At 46.8% G+C, this 18,607-nt stretch overlaps 4 protein-coding genes across 4 annotated transcripts; 2 read left to right on the top strand and 2 right to left on the bottom strand.

The window, feature by feature from the left end:
- Positions 1 to 2,096: 2,096 nt before the first annotated feature.
- On the top strand, positions 2,097 to 3,269 carry CDV56_102430 (uncharacterized protein; the record flags this gene model as incomplete). Its single annotated transcript, XM_026756049.1, has 3 exons — positions 2,097 to 2,183; positions 2,237 to 2,582; positions 2,680 to 3,269. The coding sequence occupies 3 exons, from the start codon at positions 2,097 to 2,099 to the stop codon at positions 3,267 to 3,269; spliced, it is 1,023 nt and encodes a 340-aa protein (XP_026617066.1).
- Positions 3,270 to 8,603: 5,334 nt separating this feature from the next.
- On the bottom strand, positions 8,604 to 12,037 carry CDV56_101202 (uncharacterized protein; the record flags this gene model as incomplete). The annotated part of the gene is made up of 5 exons (XM_026754821.1): positions 8,604 to 8,892; positions 8,940 to 9,331; positions 11,205 to 11,395; positions 11,455 to 11,557; positions 11,612 to 12,037. 5 exons carry the CDS (start codon positions 12,035 to 12,037, stop codon positions 8,604 to 8,606), a joined length of 1,401 nt encoding a protein of 466 aa, XP_026617065.1.
- Positions 12,038 to 12,589: 552 nt separating this feature from the next.
- Positions 12,590 to 13,105, top strand: CDV56_101043 (ankyrin repeat domain-containing protein; the record flags this gene model as incomplete). The annotated part of the gene is made up of 1 exon (XM_026754662.1): positions 12,590 to 13,105. The coding sequence occupies one exon, from the start codon at positions 12,590 to 12,592 to the stop codon at positions 13,103 to 13,105; it is 516 nt and encodes a 171-aa protein (XP_026617064.1).
- A 660-nt stretch (positions 13,106 to 13,765) lies between these two features.
- On the bottom strand, positions 13,766 to 17,686 carry CDV56_100304 (uncharacterized protein; the record flags this gene model as incomplete). Its single annotated transcript, XM_026753923.1, has 5 exons — positions 13,766 to 15,499; positions 15,570 to 15,853; positions 15,905 to 16,295; positions 16,628 to 16,696; positions 16,754 to 17,686. The coding sequence occupies 5 exons, from the start codon at positions 17,684 to 17,686 to the stop codon at positions 13,766 to 13,768; spliced, it is 3,411 nt and encodes a 1,136-aa protein (XP_026617063.1).
- Positions 17,687 to 18,607: the final 921 nt, after the last annotated feature.

Genomic DNA, 18,607 nt, shown 5'->3' with positions numbered 1-18,607 from the left:
TCCTAGTGCCAAACAAGACAACTAAGTTGCATGATAGCAATCAGTGGAATCGTCAACATAGGGCCATAACCTGAGAGAATCGGGAAGCGCCAAGTGTCCAATTAGGATGGCTCAGGGGCCAACTATAACGTAACCGGTAAGCGAGTCGGCCACGTAAGCGAGTCGGCCACCTCTCGAATTCCCGAACGCGTCAGGAGACTGCAGCAATTCAAACCACCACCATGCCACCAAAAGCGCGTACAAATTCAAGAGATACAATTGAAAAGGAAGGACGGATCCTACTTGCAATTTCTGCTCTTAAGAAACAAGAAATTAGCAATATTCGTGAGGCTGCGCGTGTATATAATATACCCCGCTCAACACTTCAAGACCGGCTACGTGGGAAGACCTTTCGCAATGAAGCACGCGCCAACTCTCATAAGCTGACTCAAAGTGAAGAGGAGTCGCTTGTACGATGGATTCTCTCTATGGATCAGCGTGGTGCAGCTCCCCGGCCATCTCACGTACGAGAAATGGCTAATATCTTGCTTGCAAAGCGTGGCACAACTCCTATTCAAGCTGTTGGAGAGAAATGGGTGTACAACTTTATTAAACGCCGGGATGAACTCAAAACTCGATTCTCTCGCTGGTATAATCATCAGCGCGCGAAGTGTGAGGATCCTAAGGTAATTACTGAGTGGTTCAACCGTGTACAGGTTACTAGGATGCAGTATGGGATTGCTGATGAGGATATCTATAACTTTGATGAGACTGGCTTTGCTATGGGCCTTGTGGCTACTGCAAAAGTAGTAACAAGAGCAGAGATGGTTGGCCGGCCATTTCTTGTACAGCCAGGCAATCGTGAATGGGTCACATCTATTGAGTGTGTCAACTGTACAGGATGGGCACTTCCACCATGCATTATCTTCAAAGGAAAGGTCCATATTGAGGGATGGTATGAAGATAATGCCTTACCACACGACTGGAGGATCGAAGTCAGTGCAAATGGCTGGATAACTGATGAAATTGGACTGCGTTAGCTTCAAAAGCTCTTTATTCCAGCAACTAATAGCCGTACAACTGGCAAATATCGGCTGTTGGTTCTTGATGGCCATGGAAGCCATCTAACACCACAATTTAACCAGATATGCATGGAGCATGATATTATACTAATCTGCATGCCAGCGCACTCATCACATCTCTTGCAGCCTCTTGATGTTGGGTGTTTTGCGCCCTTAAAGCGTGCGTACGGCCGCCTGGTTGAAAACAAGATGCGGCTTGGTTTCAATCATATTGACAAATTTGACTTTCTTGAGGCCTATCCCAACGCGCGTACAGAAGTCTTCAGGCTAGAGAATATTCAAAATGGCTTTGCAGCAGCTGGATTGGTCCCTTTACACCCAGAACGTGTGCTATCACAGCTGCATATACAGCTAAAGACCCCTACACCACCCCCAAGTCGATCAACAACTTCCGTACCAAAAACACCATACAATCTCAAGCAGTTGAATAAGCAGGCATCTATAATAAAGAAGCTATTGCGACATCATACACAGAGTCCTCCCAGTCCAACAAACAGGGCATTGAATCAGCTTGTAAAAGGGTTTGAAATAGCCCTTAATGGGGCTGCTATTCTTGCAAAGGAAAACCAGGATCTACGGGCTGCACATGAGAAAGAGCTTCAAAAGAGAAAACGGTCCAAAGCGCAGATTGCTTCTGCAGAGGGCCTTTCAATTGAAGAAGGCCATACACTTGTACAGAGCAGGAATCAGGTCGAAGAGGCTATACAGACTGGACCTACACTACAGGAACCGAACGCACCAGACACATTGCAGCGCCGCGTACGAGCGCCCCCACGCTGCAGTGACTGTCATATTATCGGGCATAAAAGATTGCAGTGTCCTAATCGTGGTCATAATTAGTTTTTATATAGAAATGCATGTTTTGTTGTATTAAAATGCCTTTTCTTTAAGAAGATGGTCTGAATCGGTTGGGAGGTGGCCGACTCGCTTACGTGGCCGACTCGCTTACCGGTTACGTTATATAGGCTGACTAAGTCGGGACGCTAAACCTAAACGGGATGGAATCCTGACAGTTCTGACTTGAGAAGTTTTTCGATGGCACGTGCTGCAGATCCCCAAGATGCTCGAACTGTCGGGATCATTACCAAGTGCGACGCTCTAGAACCAGGTGATGAGGATGGGGTACGTCTTTCATCTTTAGTTGGAGGAAGTTGTCAACTGACAAAACGCGCCAGGTGCTCAGAATTGCTAGAAACGAGGTTGAACGGCTCAACCATGGATGGTACGTGGTTAAGAATCGCTCGACAAGGGAGATTCGCGACGGTGTCACTATTGAAGAACGCCATATTCGCGAGAGAGAGTTCTTTGCCTCCACAGCGCCCTGGACTGATCTTCCTAGAGATCATGTTGGCATAGAAAATGTCAAGCGCTTTCTTGCGGGGCTACTTTACCGCCACATTCAACTCGAGTTCCCTTCATTGGTCAAGGAGATCGAGGACCTCACTCAAGAAACGCAAAATCAGCTCGAAATGCTTGGGCCTTCCCGCCAAACATCAATAGACCAACGCAGAGTGTTACTGCGTATTGCTCTGTCATACCAAGATGACGTGACCCAGGCACTCAGATCCTTGGAACCAACTTGCTTTGGAGTACTACAACTGAGTTCGCGCGGCCATAGCCGCCTTTAACGACGGAGTCTTTGGGTTGATCGTACCCGACGAAGATTTGAGGCGGAACCTCAGGGCTCGTCTCCAACGACTTGAAACATCAGCTTTTCGAACGGCCGAGGAATACCTAAGCCAGCTTCTCCGGGATGAAAGAGAGGGCATATTGCAGACTGTGAATAATTATTTTGCAGAAAATATTGCCTCTATTAGGGAAGAGCGAATGCGCGCCAGACTGGGGTCATTAGGAATCCAAGATAACCATCAGCAATTGGTTAATATCAAACAGCTGATGGGTGGCATTCATCTGAGTAATGACGATCAAGCGATCTACGATAGTCACGATACTCTCAAAGCCTTCTACAAGGTTGCTTTGAAACGATTCACAGATAATGTGATTGTTCAAGTCACAGAACGCCATCTTCTTGGTCCACGAGGGCCTGTCAAACTCCTATCTCCGGAGTTGATTGGCGAACTTTCTGATGGTGAGCTAGCTGATATTGCAAGCGAGAACTTTGCAACATCTTCCGCCAGAACTGAGCTACAGGCTCGAATGGATAGGCTTCATCGAGCTTTAGATATCGCCAGGCAAGCTGGTATCTGATTGCTGCCCGTCTGACTCGAAGAGCTCGTTATCCATGGTGATTCAACATCATCCCCGTGTCTTGCTCTGGTTTACTTCTCTACTTCTCATTATCTGTGGTGATCCAACTTCACCCTCACATTTCATTTTCTCTGGCTCCTATTATCTGCAGATGACCCAATATCAGCTCTGCGTTTGGCTCTTGTTGGCTTGTCTTTACCTGTGATAATTCAACATTGTCTCTATAGCTCGCAATGGACTCTGTTTGACTTTGCTTAGATACTTTAAATCACGTCAGTTTTTCCGGGAACGCTCTGATTTGGCGACTACATAGTTCGCGCCTTAGACAAAATCAGAGCATCCTTGAAGTCACCCAAGCAATAACATATAAAGGCGTCCTCGAAGGCATAAGAATGATCGATTGTGCGTAAGTCCATCCATATCAATTTTCGTCCTCGAAAAATGGAGGGCAGAAAAGTTATCATTGCTGACTTTGCGTTGCTGTAATCAGGACCAGACCTTATGGCTCAAGGGACACTGGCTCATCGCGCGCCATCGAGTAGGACATCGAGCTGGCCATGTATGCGTTGGAAGTGGGAATAATCCTGTAGCATGCTACCGACCCCTGTCTAGGCTCAAAAATGTTGACGTGGCATTACAGAGTCCATTTTCGCGCCTTTCTTACCTTGCGTGATTGGTTGGTCTAACAATCACAATAGACCGCCCAAGTCAAGTAAACCAAGGAGTTGTATCGGTTGATCCTTGACAGTTGAACATGCGGAAAAGGTCTCAACCGAGAAGGTGATCTGGATACAGCGTGTCTGCTGAAAAGTCAACGATAACGAGCTTTTCTTGTGAAAAATTACGGCCGCAGAATAAGCCAATAATAGTATCTGGATGATGCGTGACTTGAGATGCATGTGTCGGCGCTTAGAAGTGATTAGCGAACTTGCGTTTAATATGAGAAGTTCCTGTACCTATCCCTGCAGATTCCACGAATTGCCGCAGCACCGACGGTCGTGGAATGGGAGGAGCAAACTGAATGTAAACGACTGTCTGCCTGAGAAAGATAAGGCTATTCTATATTCTATTGAATACCGCCCGAAGTTGATGCTCTGGTCACTTGTGACCTACCATTAGCACAGCACAATCAAGGGGCATCTCCTGCTCGCCTGACCGGGGAAAGTATGAATTCACTTGGACAATCAAGGACTATCCAATCACAAGTTATACGCGTGACTCAATGACTGAGCCCTCTAGAGTGTCTGCCCTTATCTGGGCGGAGAATATCGCCCTTCTCTCCTTGCTTCATTCTGTGCCTAATTCAACTCCTGTCCAAGCAGTCCCTACTCCTCCATCAAGAAATCCACTGCCTGTGTACCCGCAGAGCTGCCTGACTAGTTATCCGCTGTCTTTTGAGAGAGAGAAAGGTCTGGCTGCTACGTTTGCGTTTCTCGCACAAACCGAAGATGATCCGAATCACATACCCGCTGTTTGTGTCGAACAAGATACGAGTTCCGGATCTCTGAATATCATCCTTGCTATCAACAAAACCAAGAAAGCTGATGGCAGCGTCATCCTCAATGACCTGAAAGGGGGATTCGAGAAAATATTTGCAATTCTCAGAAGAGTATCAGAGAGTTCGTGCCCCGAAACGGTGCATAACTACCTAGCTAACCCAGAAAAAGATGGGGAGAAACCCTCAAATATTGAAAAGAACGTCTTCGCTGCTATTGTATCAATGTGTTCCACCCGCATACTTCAGCGACTTCGATTAATACCTACCAAACGAAAGCCCAAGAAGAAGTCATTCAAAGCCATTTTGCAGGAAGCGATAGAACTTGTCAGAGGGATTGATTCCAGGAGGCTTACAGAAACGAATTTGTCATCAGTCGCGAACCTCTTTGTAACAATGTCGAGAGATATGGTGCGTTTGACTGATTCATGGTTTCGACACCAAACTGTGACTCAGTTAATGGACTTGGTGGAGGGAATCAACCGGTTGGGACAAGTCGAACACCTCATCGCTCTGCTGGGCCTAATTTCTAACCGAATGCTGGATCCATCAGCAAAATCCACTATAATGAACATAATCGGCAAGGTGTCGAGATACCGGGAAGCAGCTAGGCTGCTCTATCGTACGTCGAGAAAGTTGGCCATAGCTCGGCGAATGAGGATAGTCCTCGTTGACCTTCCTCACACAGCCTTTCCTACCCTTCCAGCCCGTGCGTTCTCTTGCAACCTTACCTCCACGTTATCACGCATCGATCGCGCTTACGGCAAGCCGGAAAGTCTTCGGCGGATATTCACTATTCTTAAAACGACCGAGCAAGAAGCCACAGGCCGATTTCTGGTGCAGTGGCAGAGGATCTTAGAAGAAGGCAAGATCCACGCTGAGGTCCAGCTGATCGCTTATTGCGAGCTGCAGACGCAAAGATTGCCGCCACGAGTGATATGCTCCAGCAAAAAGGCCTGTTTGCTATGTAATCTCTTCATCCTGACGTACGGCAAGATCTATACACCTGGATCTCACGGAAGATTATACCCGGGCTGGCGGCTGCCCCTTTTCCCACCTCTGAACAAAGCGAAAGAGAATTTCAATGAGGCGCTTGAGGCCTACATAAGGCAGAGCCTTTCTACGCTCTTCTCAAGACAGCAACAGACTACCTACCCATGTCCTAATGAAAGCACGTTACTTACTTTACCAGTATCCGTGAGCACACAGTTGACCACCTCACAATGCCAAATAGATAGGGCTGAAGTGCAGCCAGCGTCACTTGGATCAGAAGAAGGGATTCGCCTGCCCCCACTGACAAGGGCTGAAGCATCCATGACATCACATCAGCAGACAATCGAATTGAAAGCATCTGTACTTACAGCACATAATATTGCTGTTTCCTGGAGAGATTCCCAACTGACACTTCCCGCGTTTACTGGGTCCGAAAGGGCAAGATCTGAAACTCTGAGCACCAAGGATTGTGACACGCGCAATTTGTCTCAAGGTCTCCCTGCGTATGGCACTGTCTGTTCAAATAGAGTGTCCCCGTTCTACGTTGCGGGCTGTCTAGAAGTCCAGGTCGAGGTTCCTACTGGATTAAAAAGCCTAGCTTACTGTATTGAATGGCTGACGGATGATGAAGCCAATATAGTAAGGCAAGGGCAGCATTCTATCCCTCTGATTGATGCACAGGCGTTGATGACTGAAATCTCCCTCCATGATCACAACAGCTTTCTCATTACGGCTAAAGGGACAATAGCAAGGGTCAAGCTGTCCTGCTACAGATCTTAGTTTTACTATCACTGGCGTCATCTGAAGTTCTTTAATTAATGGGCATGGGACACAAATGGAGCGAATATGAAGGATGAAGAAATGCTAGGAAGACTTGCCTATACAGATTGGGGTTGACACAGCTTTCCCATCCCAAGTAATGGACTCATCAGAAAGATGTCTGTTAAGCTTCCGTACCAAGAGACCACGCATAATGTTACGACGAGGCAAACGCAAGTGAGATCCGAGCTGGATCCCAGGGGTGTCCAGTTAGCTACTGCTACAGCGACAGAAGAAATCGCCAAAGAAAAGGGATAAATACTAAAATGCATTCTGAACCTAGGATGGGAAATCCGGTCTATACTATATGGAGGATGGTGGTAACGCGGGGAGACGAAGCTGAGAATGCAAGCCGATGTCCTACGTTTTACTAACGCTACGTGTCATATGCCGTTTCTTTAGAGACGAATTTACTATGTTTTGTTTAGAAGCGTCTGGATTCCGATCTTGGGAAAAGGAAAGGCCTTACATAAATTACACAGTTTCGTGGAATGCTGGCAAGCGTATACAGAAGAACGAGAAGACGACTCTACCACTATGATATCACTTGAATGAGAGACTACTAGATGCCTGATAGGGATAATTGCCATACTCTTTGCTAAATTCGTATTTACTCTGCCATCGGATTTTGCATTGGGACAGTCAACCTGTCCATCCTTCCAGAAATCGTTGGAAGCCAGAGTCTGGCTGTAGGGTAGACACATTCCACGCTACATATGCTCGAAGCAAGTGATGCAAGCTGTCTACATTTTCAGTACCTCCGTCAAACACAAAATGTAGCAGCTCCACAATGCTGTAGATGCGCTCTTCAGAACGAGTAAAGCATGCCAATGCGATTGTTAAACGTTGGAGGGCCGCTGCACATAAGGATGCCCAGCCTGATTTTAGAGCTAATCGGTAGAGGCGAGCATGACTCAGGAGTACGTCGTTGCAAACTTCATCCTGGTGTATGTTGGGTAGAGTATCATCGCAGGAAACGCCGAGTTCGATGTCTCCCCGTGAGAATGGCGGAAATTGTTGTACCGAACTAGGAGGGTAATTGTGTGCCATGAAAATGTCTGAATATGGCCACATGACTGTTCCTGATGTTGACGTCTTCGCATAGCCAGTGACCGTTGCCAAGAATGGTTCAGGCACAAAAAAATTGCCTGTGTATACAAACTCACAGCAGAGCTCAAAAGTGAGCTCGTCCATCCAACCCAGAAGCACAAAGGTATTCTTCTCTTTATTTTTAGACGCCTTGATAGACTGCCTGATAGCCAGTGGAAAAGCCCGAAGCGCTCCTGAATGAACAAAAAATGGTAAATCACCGTCATCTATATAAATGGTCACCATGTCCGTATGCACAATACTGGATATGGGTCCCTTAGCATCCGTTAATTTGATGAAGAGGCATAAGACTTACCTTTCCCAGGTTGCCCCCATTCCGCAGCGCGAAGAAAAAATTAACTTTATGGTCTGGGTCTACGATCTAGGAGATCGAATCGTCTTTTTAAAGGTTTAATACCATACTCTTTGCCACGAGGTCGTGTCCTGATGCTGAGTGACCCCGCGCAAGTTCCGGCGTGGGCCGTTATCTGAGCACTATTAGTCCCGAACGTGGAATGATTGCTTTTCTCCAGAGGACCTGACAGCAAATTAATATTTGTTGGAATTGGCTAGATGTAATATCCTAGTTTCACAAGCCACGATTGAGCCCACCTATTATGTTATCCTTCTGGTAAATCAAGCCAAAGTGGTCGTTGTGTGCTCTGGGGTCCTGAAGCTTCTCATGGAGCGGAGGGATTGAAAGGTTTGGAAGACACCTGCTTGATACTCGTTAGTTGCTATATTGAGTTCTTTGGCCTGTTACTTAATCAACCATGAACTAATCAATACAGGCTTTGCTTTAGTAGTAAAACTCGCCCCGAAGCAGCTGCTCGTAAATGGCAGGTCCAGTCTATCCTTCAATGACCACACAGCAATCCTAGCACGTTGATGTGCTGTACAGTCCTGCTGATGATTCCTTGACAAGTCGAGATGAGAAACTAGCCACTGATTCTCTCTAGATCGCCAGGTCCCACTTTCCCAGTAGATGAATTGCTGGCCTTGTGCGAAACCATATGGAAGCCAGCCTTTATTTCCATCTCATGTTCTCTCTTCACCCTCTCTAGCTTTCCAAACTTGTATATTATTGTCAAGCTCAAGGAGACTGCCGTAGACATCCCGGTGACGACAACCGTCACAACAGCCATTATTGACCATTCACCATTTTGCGCTGTATACACATTGACGAAACTGGTGAGTAGCCCAGCTATCGCATTCAGGAGGACTGGTCTATCAAACGATCAGCATCTGAATTAACAAGAGATACTAAGACTGACATAAACAACTGGTTTACGAGCCATATGTAATTCTCCCTCCGCTCCCAGGTGAGCCAAGAAATCATTACTGAGCCCAAAACCATCAAAAAGCAAGCAATAGCAAGGAGGGGCGGATTCTGGATTGTACTGAGGATGGCTTTTCCGGTGCGGTTTGTTTCCAGACCTTGCGTGAGAAAGTCGGACTTCTGAAGAGAAGTAAATGTTCCTGGAATAACCAGATATCCAGCAAGCAGTGCCCAGTGCGCAGCGCTAGCTGAGGTGTTGTAGAACCATGGAATATAGTCAAGCTCGAGAAGCATGCGCACATAACGAGTCTCAATGACTGAAGCACTTTCAGCCTCGGGCAGGTTTGTTTCAAGATCGTCAAATGGCTGTGTTTGACCCATACTGGCCTGTAATGAGCAATAGTGGTAGAACCTGTGTGCAGTATCTGATCTTCTTATATGTTGGTGGATAGGGAGGACGGTCATGACTCCGAAATAGGCGTGCAGCCTTCTTTATTGTGCGTGTTTCACCCAAGGTGACCTGTAATATTCTGCTATGGGTACGATATCATAATCTAGAGATTGCTTCTACCGGGAATTACCTGATTTCCTCTCCTTCGAGAGATCTATACACTCTATTGACTCAGTCGATCGTGCTTCTCAGAGTACACATACACTCGGGCCCACAAGTTTCCGTACCACAACGCGTCTCATACACACGCGTTTTTCAACCCAGCATCTTTTTCTACCATGGAACCATGCAACGCACGCCTCTAAAAGAAATTGACCCTAATAAAGGGCGTGGAGATGAGCTAAGTCCATATTGCCGCGGAATTATTAAAGGTTTGAACGTTGGGGGGCATGGATATCGTCATATCAGTCAAACCCTTGAAATTCCGCGATCCACAGTCCAGTATACCCTCCAGAAGAACCCCCTTCGTGAGCAAGGTGCAACCCTTGCTCGCTCTGGCCGACCTACTAGGCTATCTAGCAGAGATGAGCAATCAATTCTACGCGCGATTCATCCCAATCCATTTATATCTTACAAAGATATCCGCGAAAAGACAGGAGTGAACGCGTCAAACAGCACCATCCTCCGATGCATCCAGAAATCAGGCTATGGACACTGGCGAGCAAAGAAACGACCTCGATTGACTGAAGAAGCAGCCAAAATACGTCTAGAATGGGCTAAAGCGCGGGAGAATTGGGGTGCGGAGGAGTTTCATAGGATTATCTGGAGCGACGAATGTTCTATTGAACTTGGCCGCGGGAGGCAACATAAATGGGTCTGGCGATTGAATCAGCTTGGAGAGAAGTGGAAAAAGGAGCATATCATCACATACAAGAAGTCCAAGGTATCTCTATCATGATTTGGGGTGCCATTTGGGGTGGTGGTCATTCAGATATCAATCGAATGACTAGAGATGAGAATTCTCATCGAAATGAGTACTCCGCGGCCTCCTATCTCAAGATTTTGGAGGAGAATATCTTCGCTATCTATTCTCCAGAGATGTCTTTTATGCAAGATAACGCCCCTATCCATACAGCTTGGATAGTTAAGAAATGCTTCAAGGATAATGGTATCTCTACCATTGACTGGCCGCCATACTCAACTGATCTCAAACCGATTGAGCACGCCTGGGCTAAGCTCAAGGAGATGATCTACCGGCTAGATCCAGATATAGAAAACTATCAAGGCACCATTGAAGATATAAAAGATCACTTTAGCGATCTTATCGAGAGAGCGTGGGAGGCGTTAGGCCAGGAGTATTTTGATGCATTGATTTCATCCATGCCGCGGCGTGTGAAGGCTGTCATTGAGGCTAATGGTTGGTATCCGTATACCAAATATTAGGTGGAAATACTATGCTTTTTGAAATCTACAGTTATTTTTCTATAGAATCATACCTTTGCATATAATTTTATGAGTATGTATATGGTATGGTGGAAGAATTAATTTTCTCGAGAGAAATATATATTTTCAATTTTGGTGGGGGGTACGGACACTTTTGACGTAGAACTGTTGCATGCCGCATGGTCAAGGGTGTATTAAACAGACTCCAAAGAATCTGTGACTCAGAAACAATGCATGCTCTCCCTCAAATATTCCTATGCCTTCATCCTGCCGTGGGCCAGTATCATCCTTTCTAGGACTCGTTATCGAGCGATCCCGCAGAGGACACTTACTGGACGCAGACACCACGGTCCCAGGCTAATGCTTAGGAAAGGATGCTAATCTTGATAAGTTGGCTGCCATTGATCCGTTTGAAGTTCCACTCACCTTTAGAAGGTCCGCTGCGGTTGCTCTCCCAGAGGACCCGGTGAAGTCCTCTGCGAGCAGTCCCATTGTCCCACGAATTGCAGATGTCTCGTCCAGTCTCAAGAGCGAGCAAGCTATCGAGCAAACAGCCTGAAGGTCCTTGCTCTTCTGCTGTCTCTTTGGTTCCCTAATCAGGCTGCTTCCGACGTCGGCTATCAAGCCTGTCAATAGCCAGGTCATTTTCAATGTATACCTTTCGGATGGCACTGACCCAGTTTGACTATTCCCTCTTGGTTGATTAAGACTGTGGAAGGTGTGACATTCCCATGGCAGATCCCAAGCACTTCATGCACGTACTTCAAAGCTTGCAGGATCTAGGGATGTCAGCGTAGTTCCTCTCTGAAAGGACCGTCTGAGTGTTTATATACCCCTTTTGAGATAGTTGCAATCTCCACCTCGCCCAAGCAAAATTTTGATGATGATTGTTGAATTTCCTCCAGGGAGATACCCCAGGTATCGTAAAGGAAAAAGACGCTCTGTTTTGCAATGAATACCTCTTTCAAGTTAACCAGATTCGGATGAGATGTTTCTTTGAAGTCCTCGGCCTGTAGGTCCCTTTCTTCGATCCGTTCTTGGTAGACATAGGCCAAGTTGGCGCCTTCAGAAAACTCGATAGCGCTGACGGGTCCCCAGGTCGGTGACAGGCCGACGAAGAAGCGGTTCAGCTGGTCGTAAGGGGACCCAGACTTCACGAAATCCGACTGAATGTCTAGAGTTTGGGGTAGTGTCATATGCCGCGGGACTCCTCGAACTGGCAATTCGATTGGAGATCCCAACTTAGGAGTCACTACCATTTTTCGAAATATCACTGAGTTTCATGGAATTATTTCTGACTTCACTTTGACAAGAAATTGAATGTTGTTCTTGACAGCACGATTAGACCCCGTACATCGCGCCTGTTTTTATCTAATGCTGGACGTGCCGCGCCGCTTTTGAGTCGTGTGGGGAGCAAAAACTGGCGTGGCACCTTGGGTCTAAGACGGCCCAGGTACCCATCGACCCGCTGCGGCTTCGACCCTCCGATTTTATTCCCTGCCAAAGATCCGCGAACGTGATTCGCAGGGTGTTTTCATACATTTATCTAGTATCACAGGCATGTGTATTTCCACTTACTCGTCAAAAATTTTAGAACAATGTGTATACGTAGTAAGATAGGACATTAAATTGCCTTCCATGCCCAACACAGCAAATTCATTTCAACGCTAATGAAGAGAATCTCATGAAACTGTCTACATGCTGTACTCGCTGGGAGTATCCGCTACGTTTAAATCCTTTCCCGTTTCCATAATTTTGAGCATATTCCTGCGGTTATATATATCTGCAGCTACACATTGCAAAGATTCAGTATGGGAACTATCGCAATGAGTATCCCCCCCGACTCCAAAACCGTTATCGATGGCGAATTCCGGCGCATGAAAAATATCAGGGAGATTAGGCTAAGCGATCATATCAAGGCTTTTGTAAACGATGCGCATTCCTCATTCGAGTCAAAGGGCGCTTTAAATCACCGAGGCCCCTGCAAGAGATCTCTCATCCACTACGCGGCCATGGGAGATTGCCCTGAGCTTCTTCGTTGTCTCCTAAGAACTGGTGCTGCGAAAGACGATCGCGACCAGAACAAGCGTACACCCCTCTCCTGGGCTGCAGAATATGGTGCCTTAGATTGTGTGAAGATTCTTTTGGAATACGGAGCGAAGATCAATTCCACGGATGATACGTATTCCACCCCTTTGTCGTGGTCAATTCATGCGAGTCCACCTACAGACCAAGCAAAAGCGACTGAAGTCTACCTGAGGAAGAACGGCGCGAAAGAGAAAGGCGCTAAGCGGCGTTGGATCTTGAGAAAGATTAGAATGTTCTGATAGACTTTGTATGTAGATCCAGTGGCTGTGATCTGCTATGAGACTACTCTTACTCCAGGCCAATAAACACAGTCGTTTGTGATTACATGAGTTGGTTTTCCTGTAATTCTCAAAGTTCATTTGATGTCAGGGCTAGTTGGAACTTCAACTTCTTTTTCCTTTTCCCTCCCCTAGGGAGCCTTAAGGAGATGCGTAGATCCTTTTCGATCCTTTCTAAAATTTGAGGGCATCAGAGACGGTGTCGAGAACACGTCCGGAGTTAATGGAGAGATCTTCTATCTATATTAAATTGTCTATCCGGCTTCAGAACTTAATCAGCAAAACGGAATTCCCAGCGCTGAAATCACTTGATAATACCCTCAAACGTTCCAGCAGAGCCCCTTTTGTAAGAATGAGCGGAACACGGCAAAGCCATTGCGCTGTGGTGTTGGCAAAGATCTTTCTTTGTCGATATCACAGGTCCCAGAGGGATTGCCTGATGAGGAATGCCTCACATTAAACTAATAAATATACCTGTAGTCACGTCTAATTTAGTGACGAAAACGTGGAATTGGCACTGCTTAGAATCTATGAATTTGTTTGAAATGACAGCTCGTCCTGACGAGACTGCCTGAACTCTGACTGAAACCCTATACATCGATGATGTTCGACTACACGGTATCAGATTCTTCTTTTTGTTGAGTGTGGTTGCTCTCCATCGTCAGTGTCACCAGGAGCGAATTCGAACCGTCGTTTCCCTGTATGAACGTCATATTTGGATATGTAATCCTCCAAAGCAGCCTTGCTAATGCCGCCTGCCTTGGTCTCCAGCTCTCCTGGTTTTGATTTTGCTCCAACGAAGAGCAATCGCGTCCGTTGAACTTCAGAGACTAAATCTGCCATGTTTGGAGAGACGACCTTTTCTTGATCGATGATGAGGAAATAATGGGCACGGGCAAGGTCGTTTAGGACGAGTCGCATTTCCATTTCTGAGTCGGCAAAAAACTTGTAGTACTCCCTTGAGTTGAACAGGTAGAAGACTACGACATTCGTGACATCTGACTGATACCACAATGGTAGTATCTCATCAATGGCGCTTCGATGGAGTGATATTGGGACTTTCCGAGATACTGGGGCTTTGCTATGCTCGTCTTCAAAACCTGCAGCTAAAGGTATGGACTGCTGTACACCGTCCATAATCTGAGTAGAGGGCCCTGGCTCTGGGTGCAGTTCAAGGTCTATTGGACTTGTCGCTAATGAATCACGGTTTTCAACGGAGTCGGTATGGACATCTGTATTATCTGTCAACGCTTGCGGTTCTTCTGGTAGCAAGGCCCCAGACGTAATGGCTCCTTCCGGAACTTCTTCAGCAAATGAGAGTTGGTTGGAAGCTCCGGAGGCGTCATGATTCAAGAGAGATCCAAGATGTTGTCGGCCGAAAAAACTGCAGAAGATGTCTCTTATGACAGCAAATGAGCTCGGATAAAGGAAAATCTCTCCCTCATCAGCAAACATATGTCGAAGAAAGAAGAACGACCGGTCACTTATGTACTCATCTTTGAGTGGTCGTCCGGCTCGGAAACTTGACCGTCGGCTATCCGTTTTCACAGAGAGCTCAGGGATTTTCTGATCTGACTGATGGGATCTGGGCCCGTCACCGAAGATTTGTCGAAACCGTTTTGACATATACAAGGTTTTCCGTGCAAGATCATTGTGAGAAGCACCTGTGAGCGTTTCGAAGGTATAATGAAAAGCCGGCAAAATCGAGTCGACTGCAGTAGAAACTTTCCTTGGAATTGTAAAACCCAATCTGCTGGCCGACTTGGCAAGCTCAGGCTCTCCTCGTAATTCAAACAAAGGCTGAACGTTCTTTACTTTTCTTGTTCTCCCCGTCCGAGGATTGATGAAGTGTCGAAAGGCTGTCAGCCATAATTGTAGCAAGCTAACCGATGCTATGGCTCTTTCTGCTTCATCTGCTGGCACTATACCGTTGATAGGGACAGTCTGGTACTCGCTGTCGGTTAATTGGATGTTGTAAGCCTGGGTACCTCCGTCCCAACAGTGTAGAGCCGTGCTATAAATTGATGTTTTAGGACCTACAGAAAATAGGTCCCTCATAGCCTTGGAGGGCCCGGAGAAGCATTTCACATCGTCGAAGAAGAGCGTCAGGGACAGGACCCTGCCAGGAATTTCAAGCAGGACCTGCAGTACCCTATCCCGCTCATCCACATCAGAAATATCCGGGAAGAGCGTGCCGTCGTTCATTAGACGCATAATATCTGAGCGGTCCTGGGTGGAGTATTTCGGCATCTTCCCCTCAATGAGTTCTACTGATAGCGTATCGGCCTGACCCGCTCTATCGGGCAATAGGAGTGACCAAATACGAATGATCTCCCGCAGGTAGTGAACCATTACCTGCATTTAACTCAGCGGGATTCCAGTCAAAGTAATGAATAAACAGGCTGGGAACATGGCGGCGTCTAACCTCATCACACCGAGGGGACACAACATGCTCTAGCTTGCGAAAAGTAAACGTTCTCCAAAGCCCCGGAAATGGAATCAGAGCCATGAACGATTCCCGTAACTCCGGGGTCCGAGCGACTCTTTGGACATACTGGAAATCCGAATCGGACGGCAGTCTGCTGCGCCAGAAAGTTGACTCCATACCAGAAAAGTCACGTAGAAGGGATCCGAAAATCTCCACATTAGATACTCCGTCAACATAGGAGAAACTTTCAGCGATTTCGGTTCGTAAATTGACAGGAAGACCTTCAGAGTAGCAATTAGGACTCGGACTCAAGCTAGCATGAGAGGACATACTGTCAACATATAGTTTTACAACCACCCACCTTCGGCCCGGCGGTAGTACGCGCCTAGCTGCCTCCAGGAGATCTCGTCCTCGTAAACACGCGAGGACGACGGCATCCTCCAGAGAAAGATGTGGTGGATCGATTGCATCAAGCAATGTGGAAGCATTTATGCCCGATTTTTCCAAACCCTTATTGAGCGTATTCATGTCGATCAGGGCGGTGATATAGTGCTCTGGATCGAGCAGAGAGCATTGGCCTCCCATCAAAGCTCTCTTGAACCTTAGCATGTTCTTCTTCCGATATTCTCCAGATAGGTGTCGGAGTTTTATCTTGGCAAAGCCACATAGGTAGTTTGTGAGACTATCAGCCGGGCTTTCTCCCTCCGGGGCAACTGTATTGGGCTGCATTACTCGTGATCGCAGCATCTGATGAGTGGTAAAAAGACAGAAAGGGGGAGTTGGCTGGCTTAAATATCCCTCGTCACTCTTTCCAGTCTCGGTGACTAAATTTATCTAGTTTCACCTGGTCTCACCCTTCGAATATTGTCAAGTATATTCATTCCTTTACAGAACGCCGTTGTTAAAGATTACCTGATCATTTTACGGACAAGCGACCCCGTCCAATACCCTATTCCCCACCCTTTCTATTTACTTCTTTCCTCTTTTACTCCTCGGTTGACCTAGAATTTTCGACTTCCTTCTATCACCCGTGGAGTGCATGGTGCATAACGTACAGCGTCGTAATAATGAGGTATGAGGCTCCATGTCTCATTATCGGGGTTGGCTTGAAGGAGGAAATCATGCTAGGAAATTTGGATTTAGTGATTTCCGCAAGATTTTTTAATAGAAGGGAAATCTACCTGTAGTAGAAGTTTGCAGGAAGCAGTATGTGCCTCCTCAATGAATCCCTTTGCCTGGTTTGAGACATTCTGTGGATTGTAGAGATGTGTTCTTTTGTCTTCCAGGATTGTCGCCGGCTCCTTCAGATGGACCACAAACAGGCCGACACTCTTGATGTCGTCTCTTCTGCCTTTAAGACTTTGGTGTTCCAGCAGACTTCTTCCAATGTTGGCTACCTGTAGCGTGAGCAACAAGTGGGAAAGGAGAAAGGCGGCAGACGCACCAATCTTAATGCAACCGTTTTCGGAGAGCAAAATGTGCTTGAGATCCATGTTTCCGTGACTCATTTGAAGAACCTCGTGGATATAGTCCAGCCCTTTCAGAATGCTTCTACAAACAGTTGCAATGTCTGCTTCACTGAATTGGACATGAGGTGTGGCGCATGTGACCGCCAGATCAATTGCAAATCCTTGGAATAGATAGACAAGGAAGTAGTAGCCCTGATCGAAAAATGCTTCTTGTAAATTGACCAAATACTGATCATCGGTGGCTCTCAGATTTTTGGATTTGTGTTGCCTTTCAGCCATAATTTTTTTGACCACCACCCTTGATTTATAACCAGCGCAATTCTCCAGGCCTAAACGGCCTATACCAGCCTGGTTAACCTCCCATGTCATGAGATATTTCCCTGAGGGGTGTTCCCTCTTCAGGAAATCACTGTTTTTGATAAGCTCTGGCGCAGACTGATTTTGAGTCTGACGATAGGGTTTAGTGATCTTGTTGGCCTTTTCTTTTCCGGAACCCTGAAGCTGCGCCAATCGTGCGTCGCTGACGTGCAGGGAGGACAGTTTTTCCTCTAATATGTCTTGTAAGGTGCCTTTATCATCTAGTGGATCAGAGGCTTTCTGAAGTCCGTGGGGCAACCTGGTAAACCGTTTCTGACGTTGATCCATCGTCAGAACTAAAGGAGCGGGATGATTTGAGATGAATGAAACAGCATATGTAACGGCTGTGGAAGGAAATAGTAGGATGAGGAGATATAGGGAGCCCATAGTCTAAATTTATGGCTGCTTCCATGAAAATAGCTGGAGCGGTGGATTTCGCGAAATTTATTTGGTGGGCCTGAGGAAAAGCAAATGGTCTTGGCCAAAGTACAAACCCTTCTCTACTCACCTAGAACCAGGGAAGTCTACAAGGCTGGACCTCGGGATATGTGGCTTAACTTAAGAGATCTCTGCAACTGTGAATTATGCCTCCGATAGCGTTCTCTACACAAGAATGTAATCAAACAAGAAGAATTATTCTATTGGACGTGTGAACTGTGTTTGAGAAGTACAGGTACAGTATTTGTGAGCTCTAACGGTCCAACTAAAGAACAGAGCATAGTGGGCTGTTATGTGCGAGACCATGACGAAGAATGCACGTTTTAGTGGATGTGGGCTATGGAGTGTTCCCGGTGACTCAGTGGCACAACTGCACGAAAATATTGATGACGATGTCTTGTAAGCGTCTTGCACTTGTATGAACAGAAGCTCCTTGCGGACCTGCGTATCCAGATGGAGTCAATCCTCCCTATGGAGTGAGGGCCCCGTTTGGACCAGAAGCTCCGTGCGGACCTACGTATCCAGATGGAGTCAATCCTCCCTATGGAGTGAGGGCCCCGTTTGGACCAGAAGCTCCGTGCGGACCTACGTATCCAGATGGAGTCAATCCTCCCTATGGAGTGAGGGCTCCGTTTGGACCAGAAGCTCCGTGCGGACCTACGTATCCAGATGGAGTCAATCCTCCCTATGGAGTGAGGGCTCCGTTTGGACCAGAAGCTCCGTGCGGACCTACGTATCCAGATGGAGTCAATCCTCCCTATGGAGTGAGGG

This window comes from Aspergillus thermomutatus (assembly GCF_002237265.1).
Source record: "Aspergillus thermomutatus strain HMR AF 39 chromosome Unknown NODE_29_2, whole genome shotgun sequence".
In the NCBI taxonomy this organism is placed as follows: Eukaryota; Fungi; Ascomycota; class Eurotiomycetes; order Eurotiales; family Aspergillaceae; genus Aspergillus; species Aspergillus thermomutatus.
Note: the sequence above shows the minus strand (reverse complement) of the source record. Positions and strands in the feature narration are given on the sequence as shown.